This window comes from Podarcis gaigeae (genome assembly GCF_964106915.1).
Source record: "Podarcis gaigeae genome assembly, chromosome: 13".
In the NCBI taxonomy this organism is placed as follows: Eukaryota; Metazoa; Chordata; class Lepidosauria; order Squamata; family Lacertidae; genus Podarcis; species Podarcis gaigeae.
The window spans coordinates 38971217-38983285 of NC_139689.1; the positions used below are offsets into that span (position 1 = coordinate 38971217).

Below are 12069 nucleotides of genomic sequence, written 5' to 3' on the forward strand. Positions count from 1 at the left end.
CAGCTCTATGCTAGCTCTGAAGCAGCAAAGGGGTGGCTTTTAAGTAAATCGGAATACTCTCATAATCTGTCTGATCTGCACAGTATTTCCGTAACAGAGCATACACGGCAACAGAGCTGGAATGCTGAAACTGTACTAAAATACGGGATTTTTAAAGCCAGCTGCTCTCCGGACAGAGATTTTTATTTCTATGGGGGGTTTGGGGAAGTGGGGGGTGGAGATGTTGAACGGTCTCTCTTCTCTCACCTTAGTGTGGAGTTTTGCCAGCTGCTTCTCATCCAGGTTTGTCTGCTTGTAAACTCGGGTCTTGTAGCGGAACTGGAAGAAGTGAGGAAAGGTGAGAGAGGGGGCTGTTACTGCAGTTACACATCATGACACCTAACCATCTCTGCAGAGGCATGTCCCTCAACTCTAATCTCACACTTCCATAAGAAGCTCTCAGGGTGCTTCAAGCAAGATGAATTTCCCACACAGAAATCACTTCTGTACAAGGACCTTCAAGTGTGGTCCGTCACTGAGGGAGACTAGGACATGTGTCAGGCAGGCAGTACATGCTCTGTCACGTGTGGCAAAACTAAATACAATTTCCTCAGTGCCCTCCGGCATTTCACATATTACAACGGGGATACATTGCCATACTTTTCACATCCCAGTTCTTATGCCGGGGTTGCTGCCTAAGATAGGGAAGGTCCCCTCCACACTGAATACAGAACATAGGAAGCTTGCGTTATATCAAGTAAGATCAATGGTCTATCTGGCTCAGTATTGATGCCAGCTTTTTTGGACTACAAGTCCCATCAGCCACAGCCTGGGGCTGATGGGAGTTGTAGTCCAAAAAAACCCCTTTAAGGCACCAGATTGGGGAAGGCTGGTTGGTGTACATGGACTGGCAGACGTGGTCCAGGATTTTAGGCAGAAGCCCACCCTGGAGATATCAGGACTGAACCTGGGACCTTCTACATGCCAAGCACATGCTCTGTCACTTGAGCTACAGCTGCTCCCCAGTTCTCTCCTCCACCTGATATGTGCTCTGCATCCATTTACTCTGCCACAATGTGACCTGAACTGTTTTAAAAGCCAGGAGGGTGTTGATTCTTTTTGTTAAAGCTACGCTAGAAAAACTTGACCGTTGCACACTGCACAGTAAACACTTCTAAGTGAACTTCATCAGCTGAAATATGTGAAATGGCTGCAGAGCACACAGTACTTTAGAGCACGACGTGCCACTTTCATATCCAGGCATGTGCATTTCCATGCAGGTGCACTAGAAACAAGGCAGATCCACACCATACATTCAAGGCACATCCTATGCCTCTTTGGGGATGCGGGTGGCGCTGTGGGTTAAACCACAGAGCCTAGGACTTGCCGATCAGGTCGGCGGTTCGAATCCCCGCGCTGGGGTGAGCTCCCGTTGCTCAGTCCTTGCTCCTGCCAACCTAGCAGTTCGAAAGTATGTCAAAGTGCAAGTAGATAAATAGGTACCGCTCTGGCGGGAAGGTAAATGTGGTTCTGTGTGCTGCTCTGGTTCGCCAGAAGCAGCTTAGTCATGCTGGCCACATGACCCGGAAGCTGTACGCCAGCTCCCTCGGCCAATAATAGCTTCAAGTTCCAGGCACCCTTAACAAACTAGAGTTCCCAGGATTATTTAGGAGACATAATGTGCTTTAAATGTGCGCCGGATGCCCTTGAAATGTATGGGGTGGATCTGCCCAATGTGTCTGGCCCTCCACGCAACCACAGATTTAACATCTATAGATCTGGAAGAAGAATGTCAACTCCAGATATCTGTATGATTCAGTACCTCCCACTCTTCAAGTAGTGCCTCGAGACATATCTATTTTCTCAAGTCTTCTCTAATTCGCTGGATTCATCTCTCTCTCTCTTGCACCCCCCACACCTTCCTTTGCCTCATATGAGTCTATATATTTAGAATGCAAGCCTATGGTTTCATCATTGCTAATCTTAGGTTTTATACTGAATGCATACTGGGGCAGATCCAGAGGCAGCAAGTCATTCTTCAGTTTCATTTGAAATCAATGGGATAGATTAGTCATTACAAAGTCTCGTTGATTTCAGCGGGGCGGGGCGGCGGCGGCTCCAGTTTCACTAACTTCTGGATCCATCTCACCACATGTTTTTATTTAGAGTTGATGTATTGATAGGTATCCTTGATGTGTGGCTATGCACAAGTGAAACAGACAATTTTGTGATATACATCATGTGTTGGGTCCAGCTAAGTTTAACTCAGGGTAGATGCACTGAAATTAATGGACCTCAGATGATGGCCTAGTTGGCTAAAGCGTCGTGCTGATAACACCAAGGTTGCAGGTTTGATCCCTGTATGGGACAGCTGCATATTCCTGCATTGCAAGGGGTTTGACTAGATGACCCTCAGGGTCTCTTCCAACTCTATGATTCTAAGTTAATTGTGTCCATTAGTTTCACTGGGTCTACTATGAGTATAACTAACATTAGACACAACCCTTAATGGGACTTTGGTCCCATCTGGTCCCTGAGGCTCTCCTGCTTGACCTTCTCCTTTAGAGTTCCTGGCTTAAAGAGGAAGAGGGGAAAGTGGCAGATTGTAGGCTTGGGGTTTTTATCTGAATCAAACCCGGTGTGTGTGGCAAAAGGAGCTTTTATCCTTTGCCTCCCAAAGGGGGTCCTCAGTACCAGCAGTTTGCCCAAAACAAAGGACCCCTTGAAAAGGGCTACTCTGACCAGCAGTGGTTCTTCAGGTACTCAGACAGGGATAGTTCATATTACCAAGACCTGGCTCTTTTAAACTGGAGAATTCAAGGATTGAATGCAAGACCCTCTGCATGTAAGGTATAGTGATAGTCCATCCTCCAAAATTCGTATATGTCCTTCATGTAGCCTACAAATCTAGATTACAAATCTAGGGTCCTTCCAACTAGGGACATACAATTAACATTCCCACATATTATTTTGCTGTGACACATTTAATTCAAATTTGTCACTCTTTATTTCCCAAACATCATCCTCATCCTCATTATTTTTATTATTATTTCTAATGACCAATGAGTATTTGCATGTGTTATGAATGCGGTTACTTGAAAAATATTGCCTGTACCGTTGTCATGACAGTACATGGAAGAGAAGCACCAGGAATATCTGTTGGGATTTTGTTTGTGTTTTTCCAGAGAGTGGATGGTATTGGGACAGAGCTACTTACAAAGTGTATTTGCTCATCCACCATTATTTCTGATCAAACAGGTCTGGCATGTTTTTGTAGTTTCCAAAACTTGCAAGACCCATTTGGTCAAAGATTACCGAGGGACTAAAATAAAAATAAATAAAAATGACTGTTTCTACTATATGTTACAAGGGGTCTATCATACCGATTTTAACTATCTTCCCTCTACCTCCCAACTATCTTAAAACAAAACAATTATCTGTCTCCAGAATTAAGTTGATAAAGGTTGGAGGGAAAGACATCCAACTTTCAAAACACTGGGTAAAAGGCTTGACCCTTTTCTTTAAAATAGTCATATTTTCTCTTATTGCCTGACAACAGGCCTACAAGGCAACTGACATGCTTGGTTCACACATAATGCTAAGCTATGGTTTGTTGAGTCAAAGTGTGGTTTGTTAGAATGCTTGAACCTAACTCAGTAGATTAAGCATGGTTTATCTTTCTAGCAACAAATCATGATGTAAACCAATGGTTTGTGACTTGTTCTAACTATGGTTTGGTGTTATGTTCAAAATGGACAACCTTGGTTTGTTGGATCATTCCACTCCAGATGCTTGACAAGCTACAGAAGCCAAGGGGAAGAACAGCTGAAGAAGGAACCAAGTTCTAGAGAAAAAAGCTGTGGCTTCTTTTCTTGTCTGCGGGACGACTCTTTTGGCTCAAGCCATGGTTAAAGCAAATTATGGTTTAGCTTCATGTGAAAACGCAAAGAGAAAATTAAACACCCAATAAACATAATATTTTAAGGCAGTTGGGGCCTAAGGACAGCTGGGACTGTGTGCAATTATAGAAAATGCTCTTTCCCTATTGCCTGCTGCCTGCTGCTCAATGACTGGGCTGGTGGTGAATAAGGGTTTGCTGCAACCTGGAACTGCATGGCCTAATAACCAGGACCAAATAGTCCCAGGTATAGGATCTTCTCCTCACCCAGGTACCTGGGCAATTACTCACTGCTTCTCAACAGCAGTGGTGCATAACTGATGAAAAACTTTAGAGGGTGGGAATGATGATATGATCACTGCCTAGTCTTGTGGTGGGAGAAGGGGCACCCAGAGGAAATTATCTTCCTAGCAGAGTCTTCCAAATCATGTCTGAGCCTCTGTTGATCTTAATGATATTAGCACTTTCGTTGGCTCTGCTTTTTAACTCTGCTTTGTATTATTTATACAACTGGTCACTGGAAGCTGCTTTGAGGGGCTGAAAGGTACAATAAAAATATTTTATAAATAAAAGCATTTTAAAAGCATGCGTGTGTGTATTGGGGCGGGGGAATAGCACTGACATCTCCTTTGCAACACTTTTACACGGCCTGGGCTATTTGTTTTTATATTGGCTCCCAAAGGCTCAACGCCCCCTTTCCGTTGGCAGTCCTCCCTTCTGACTACAGTATGCTGTAGGACCAGCAGACTTACCTCCAGGTAGGGCACTCCCTTCTCGAAACTCTGTGGGTACTCGCGCAATAGGCGCTCTTCGTCCAGGAATTTGGCATCCCGCCCATTGGTGGCTGGCTGGAAAAGCCCATAGTTCAGCACGTCCTTGAGGCTTTCATTGAGAGTGCAGAGGATCTGTTGCTTTGCCACCCAGATGGCCGCATCAGGGTTGAAACGTAGGCATTTCTGAAATGGTTTTGGGCCAGTGGGAGAGGGAGGGGTGGAATTGAGAGCAAAAGGAATGCATCAAAATGGCACAAAGTGGCACCTTGTTTTGAGTTTGCTCTAAAGCAGTGTTTCGGCCCTTTTAAATCTGGTTTATTGATCCACATCCTCTCTTTCTTCTAAGGGACTCAAGGCAGCTTACAGCATTCTGCCCCCCATTTTATCCTCACTACAACCCTGTGAGGTAGGCTAAGCCAAAGGACCTAGTGATCACTTGTCCAAGGTCATCCTTGGGCATCAAGGTCATCAAGCTTAATGGCTGAAAGGGGATTTGGACCTGGGTCTTGACCACTCTAATCACGATGCCACACTGGCTTAAAAAGAAAGAAAAAGGATTTAATACTGATCTTTCTACATCCTGGGCTATAAATTTTGTGATGGTGGGTGGGTGGGGAGTGGTAAGATTACATAATGTGGGGAATGAGCACAGAAAAGTCAGGATCTAAAAAAGAGGTAGCTTAATAAATTTACAGTTTTTTGATTGCAGAACAAGATTGTACAAGAATATTCCTTTTGCTCAGCTAATTTAGTTCACAGAGAGGGGGCTCTTTGACCACCTGTCCCACAACAGTCATGTTGGGGAGAAACTATTATAAAGGTAATTTAACTGTCAGCACTCCCAGACCTTATGCATCTCACATCCACATCATATATTTAAAGCTGGGAACTGTAGCTCTGCACGGTCAGCACCCTGAGCAAACTACAGTTCCCAAGACTTTCCATTACTGTTAAAGTGCAATAATGGTTAAATGTATGGTATGGTTGTAGTTGTGAACAGATCCCGTAACTGGTTGCTGATGTTCACGGTAATTTTTTAAAATAAAAAACCTCTTCTTAATAAAAATCAGCGCTTTTCTGTTCATCCCAGCTGCCTTGGCGTTCATCAGCCAGGAGAACACTAGAATTATGTTTTCCCACACCGTTGTGCAGAATGCAGCCTGCGTATTTTCCATCTTATCTCCGCAAATGAAAGGGACTTTTTAAAAACGAAAAACAAAAAGCACTGTTAATTGAAAGCTGAAATCCAGGCTACGGGCCTGCAGTCTCCCTGAGGGGACAAAGTCCCTACAGGCCTCTTGCAGCTATTGCCTGGGGCAGGCCTAATTTCGAGTGATTCCTCAACAGAGAATTCCGGGCAAAATCTGAGAAGTAATACAGACATCGAGCTACCAAGAATTTCATCGTAAAACGAATTACAAGAATGGTGACAGAGGGCCTATCTGTAGGCAGCCTCTCTGTTTGTGTGTGTGGCAATGGCAGTGTCTGTTGTAATGCACTGTGTATGAGGTGTCTGCAAACCTGCTTCACCCTGGTCAAGTCTTTACCTGACCCACACCTGACGTCATGTATGCCCTACATATAGGATGTCAGATGTAGGGGTGGTGGGTGTGGCTTGCAAAGCAGTCTTATAGGCCAAATGTTGGGCCTTGCCGGCCAAATTAGGCTTGGTGGGCCTAATTAGGTGCGCAGGCCAGAGGTTCAACACCACAGGGATAGACAGTATATGTTGTCCCAAGTCTTCCCCTCACTGCCTCTGGATGTATTATTATTATTATTATTATTATTATTATTATTATTATCATCATGCCCTTCACCCAGGTGGGCTACGGCAATTTAAAATACAACACCAAGAGTATGCAACATGTACTCTTCTTTCATCCCTGATGCGCTGTCACTGCCTATCCTGACAGGCAGGCAAGACACAACGCCTCTTCCCATCAAGGAAATTGCTAGGTTGAGAACGCAACATGCCAACTTGATTACTCCGATTTACATTTGCGGCAGGGGCATTTGAGCCGCGCGTGGCGCAGGCCACGTCCAAAGGGATGGTTCCCTGAGTCTGAGGCATGCTCCGTCAGCAACAGCGCCTGCCAGTCACTGGGTCCATGCGCCTCATGGCCTCCTCTGCCACATGCAGCGGCTGTAGGAAACGTGTGGGTACCCGTGATGAGGGTGCAACGCACCAGAATGGCAACATATTTATACAAAACGGACCCAGACATAGTACTCTTGCAAGAATCTCGTAAAGCAGACAGGAAAAAACTCCTTATTGTCAAGGGTCGGTTTCTGATTTGATCCCCTTTTCCTTAGGACGTCCCTACTTTCATTGGAGAAATGTTGGAGGGTATGGTAGGATGTCCCTGTTTTCATTGGAGAAATGTTGGAAGGTATGCATTTGACTCAAATGGGATTGGTGTTCCTGCCTTTTGCTCTTTTTACAGCACAAGGAGTTTCTCTGCATGGCTCTCAACTCACGTTAGCACCAATACTCTCTCTTTCCAACTACCTCCCTGCCTCCTTTCCTCACCCCTCCATCTTCCAGGGTCAGATTTGGGGAGTGGGGGGAGGGGAGGGGGTCATGAAGGGACAACCAGCCAGACACATGGTGGCAGTTCCATCCCTGTTTCCATGGTCACAACAATTTGTGATCTCTAGCAACGGTTTCCATGGTTGCCCCTGTGAATAGAAATGGGACCCAAGATGAAGGGGGAGAACAGCTTTAAAGAATCAGTAAAATGTTATGGGTTTGGGTGTTGCTGTTTTTTGGTGGGGACTCAGATAAAAGAAAGAGGGCCTTCTCCAAAATAGTGTAGAACAAACAAACAATGGCCTTTGGGTAGCTTAATGTAATATTCACATTTTAAACCCCATCCTCCCAAACACTGAGGAGAAGTGGTGTTATACATATATTGTGTGTGTTTGGATACGAAGATGCAGGAATAGAGTACTCAAACAGCAACGGCTAAGTGAAAGAGACTAAAGGTTATTTTAGCCAGCTCTCATTAAGTTTCCATCTGCCCTATTTATTTAAAGTACTTTCATGCTGCTTTTGACAGACATGGCTTTCCCCAAAGAATTCTGGGAACTGTAGTTCATGAAGAGATGCTAGCAGACCCCTATTTCCCTCACAGAACTACAAATTCCCAGAGCTCCCTGGGAAGAGGGATTGACTGTTAAACTGCTCTGGGAATTGTGACTGTGAGGGGAATAAGGGGCCACAGGGGGCGTCCCTGGCATTTCATCGGTACAATACTTGGGCCAACTCCGAACACCATCTAGAACAGACTAGTGTTCTTCTAGAACAGTGTTTCTCAAACTTGAGTCCCCAGCGGACTACAACTCCAATCATCCCTAGCTGGCAGAACCAGTGGCCAGGGGTGATGGGAGTTGTAGTCACATTTGAGGTGATTCCCCGGGGGGCGGGGAATGAAGTTGCATATCCACCACAGCGACCAGCTACATAGTGGATTAAGCAGCCATTCATGGGTCACCTGCTCATAGTCTCTCCTCTGCTGGAATGAAAAACATTACATTACTATTTAAAGTATAGTCATTATTTCTAAATGTGCATGTATGCATGCAAATTAGCAAATGCAAATTTGTTGCAAGAAGTGCATCTTCTTCTATTTGGCAAAATTTACCCTTTAGTAGTAGTAGTAGTAGCAGCAAGGCTGGTTCCAGGTTTCACCAGGCCCTTGGCAAAATGTCTTCTGATGTGCCCCCTCCTTCCACCTGGTAACAGCGACAGAGGTAGCTGTGGATGGCTGCTCTCTCTCACAATGCCCCAGAACAATGCTGTGTTGGAGATGCTGAGGGAAATTAAAATGGTGGCTCCTACACCCAGTTGCTTTTTAAAAGCCGGGGGTGAGGCAGTGATGTGCCATGACAACTCCCAAAGGCTGTTGTGTGCTGACGCTGGGCCTAGCAGCAGGAGCAGTAGTAGCCGAAGCAAGATTATACTTCCAGGGTGGATATTACTCTTGAGAAGTGGTTCACTTCTCAAAGAGATGTACAGGAAGACACAACCTCAGACCCACAACTGTGGGGTTGTGGGTTTACCGTCTTATGACAAAGACGTTCCACATATACTCAAAAGTCCTCTTGCCTTTTTCAGTTTTTTCCAATGTGTTCTGGGATTGAGCCCCACAAATATGGACCGCAGAAGTAGTGGGGGCTGTGAGGACAGGGGGGCAAAGAGGGGTACAGCTCCCACAAAGAATGGCCTTCCACAAGGATGACCTGGCATATACAATGGCGGCTGTTGTCAAAAGCCGATTCGTGTCCTTTCATTTTTCCTTTGCTCAGTTGCCAAGCCACTTAAGGTTTCTTTCTTTTCGTATCCATTGTGAGGAACTCATTTTCCACAATGATGAAGAGTATAATTTATGACCTCATCACTAGCCCGTTAAATAAGCAGATGTAGAAAATACACCTGAAAAGTAAGCAACACTCAGGACATCCTTGACCACCTCATCTTAAAAGCAAGGTCCAGGTCCACAGACACATTTTTTCAAGGTGATACGGAAGTCATAGAGTGTGGACTTTCTGGGTTTAAGAATACTACGGCTCACTCACAAACCCCTGGAATAGGGTGGGGCAATAAAAACAAATTTTAAAAGCTGATAAACCCTGATATGGGGGGTGTTTTTTTGGGGGGGGGATTAGGGAGGCTCTCATCAGTGTGCTCTGCCAATGTGGTATAGTGGATGGACAGCTGGACCAGGGTTCAAATCCCACTCAGCCATTAAGCACACTGTCTCCCAGCCTAATCATACATCAGTCATAGGGGTTGTTGTGAGGATAAACAGGGGGAGAGAATCATGCGCGCCATTTTGACCTCCTTGGAGGAAAGGTGTGATACAAATGGAATCATCGCCGAGTGAGATGAAGAAGGCATGTACACAGGCAGCAAGACTTCTGGGGTGCCCAGGGAGTGGTTGTGCAGCCATGCAAGGACCCTAATGGCAGGCGGGGGGGAGGGAAAGGGGGGGGCAGGGAGCACACTTCGCCTAGGTCTGTAGATGGCTCTCCAAATCAAAGGGTTGCTGGATAAAAGGACTGGTGCTGGTGGCAATGTCTGTATGTGTGTGTGTGTTGCTGAGTGTCCTGGTTTTATTGCTAATGAAGTGAGGAAGGAATAAGTTCCCTTTAGTGCTGAGCTAAGGATGAATCCAGTTCTGCATTAATTACCCCTCTAGGGACTGAGGTGGTGGTGGGGTGTGTGGAGCCCAGCCGAGAAGGGAAGCCCCGCTTTTATTTCTCCATCAGCCACAGACCTTCCTGGGCAGCATTGCAGAATCAAGGAACACACATCCCTGTCCACAAAACTCTCTGCCCATTTAACCGGTTCCCTCCTTGAGCAACTCACGCTACGCAGATTATATCATGTCCATCTGAGGCACAGGGGAAAGGAGCAAACAAGGAGCCCTGTATCAGAGGAAACCTACCTGATTACTGAAACGATTTGGTAAAATCCTGCCCAACTGCCTCATCATCATACTCTACAACAGTTGTGGAGAATCTGTAGCCTTCTGGATATTGCTGAACTACAACTCCTGACATCCCATTGGGGGTTGATGTTCAACAACATCTGGGAGGCCACTTTAAAACATATTGGGATGACCCAATGTGCCTCATCCTTGCGCTTCGATACCTAACCCTAAGTACACGTAACTGAAACGACAACATATTCTCAGTGTTGGCTCCAGGTTTCGGAGAGCCTTGTGTAAGACCTTCTGTCCCGTTCCCTCCCAGTGAGTCTAACTCCATGCTGCCATTACCACAAACTGCTCCCCCTTCTCTGCTGCCACCTGCATGCCTGCCAGGCAGAGAGCCAAGGAGCAAACAGACAGTGGCATCTACTTATATACCATTCTTATCTGGGCAGCCAGAGTGAGAGGTAGCTGAACAAGCAAGTGAACTGCAGCTGTGAAGAGGAGGAGCAGGGACTCCTCCTGATCGTGCCAACCCTGCATAATCTGCTTCCATTTTCCTTCTTGTAACCCCTCAGGGCAGAGACCAGCCCTCAAACTTGGTACAGCACCTATAGGTGGCACTATTACTATTGCTAAGAAAGGGCCATAGCTGAGTGGTGGAGCACCAAAAATTTCATGCTGAAGGTTCCAGGTCCAATTCTGGGCATCTGCAGGTAGGGCTGAGAAAGATGGGAGCCCCTTACGAAACTGCAGAGAGCTACTGTGAGTCAGTGTAGACAATACTGAGCATGATAGACCGTCTGACCCAGTTTAAGGCCGATTCCTAGGTTCACCGTTAACCATCTAGATGGCTAGAATTACACCACAAAACACAAAAGGGTGTCAGCTAGGGGTGGTGGGGTAGAGACGGCAACAATTAATTTTGAAACCGGTAACTCGGCATCGCTTGTTGCTCTTGTCTTCAGTGGGTTGGAATTTCTCCCCAACGCTCAATACAGAACGTGGCTAGATTCTTTTAAAAAAACACAAAATATCCTCCACACTTGCCTCCCGCTACACCTCAGCATGCACCTGGGCACAGGTGAGCTTCCATGCCTCTCCCGCACTCCGTCCCCTCTTTGGTTCCTCACCGTCTGGTGCAGGTCAGGAATGCCAATTCGGAAGACCATCATACTGAAGTGTGCGTCCTCGGGTACCGACATGGAGCGACTGTGGTCAGGGTTAGCGGGGCTGGCCGGCGGGCTGGGCCCCTCGCGGGAGGTCTCCGAGCCCGACTCCCCCTCGGGGCACTGGGAGAGGTGCTCCTCCTCCTCCGCACTTGATTCGGGGCTCTGGGGCATCGTCGGGGGCGCTGGGCACCATCACTGGCTGCACTGCAGGGGTGGGGAGAGAAAGAGATTAAAGGTTACCTGCGTGGAGGAGCATTATAAGAGAAGTGTAGCCGCTTGCCTTCCTTCTGGGCTCCTCAAAGGCATCTGGTTTGGCCATGGTTATAACAGGATGCTGGTAAGATGGACCACAGGCCTGATCCAACAGATCTCTTTTTACGCCCGTAGTGGTAAGGAGACAGGGATGGCCTCTACAGCACTGCTCTGCCAAGATGTGATCTCTTAACACACACGTATTCAGATACAGAAATATGGTCTTTGAATAATGCATTCTGAGCAAGCGGGCACAGACCCAAATGTGCGCACACACACACACACACACACACACACTCTCACACACAAACCAAGGCTGACAGGCAAATCAAGCAAAAATGAGGCCTCCCTTCTCTTGCTTTCTCTGCTATACCGACACAAAACAAAGACATGCTAAGGCGTGCAGACAGAAACATGCAGACATACAGTACTATGACTAGAGTGGAATCTAGTCCAGAATCTTTGTTCTGTTGTTTCACCTGGTGATGAAGTGAGTTCAAAGCAATGAATTACAATCTATTGGAGCCTCACAGGGTGGCCCCTCTGGAATCTCTCTCTCT

The 12069-nt window shown here is 46.5% G+C and overlaps 1 protein-coding gene across 8 annotated transcripts in view; it reads right to left on the reverse strand.

The window, feature by feature from the left end:
• The window catches only part of SHANK1 (SH3 and multiple ankyrin repeat domains 1), a 104226-nt gene that overhangs the window by 62015 nt on the left and 30142 nt on the right, over nucleotides 1-12069 (reverse strand). For 6 of the 8 annotated variants that reach the window (XR_014557424.1, XR_014557425.1, XM_083708943.1 and 3 more), the window contains exons 2-4: nucleotides 11219-11461; nucleotides 4630-4833; nucleotides 247-318 (exon numbers count right to left, since the gene is read on the reverse strand). Coding sequence is in view for 6 of the 8 variants with exons in the window: in XM_083708943.1 (XP_083565069.1) it covers nucleotides 247-318; nucleotides 4630-4833; nucleotides 11219-11428 (486 nt within the window). In the remaining 2 variants the exon portion in view is untranslated. Of the gene's footprint in view, nucleotides 1-246; nucleotides 319-4629; nucleotides 4834-6646; nucleotides 6759-11218; nucleotides 11462-12069 lie in introns of those variants that run through there. The other 2 variants (XM_083708944.1, XM_083708945.1) reach the window with 2 other exon arrangements.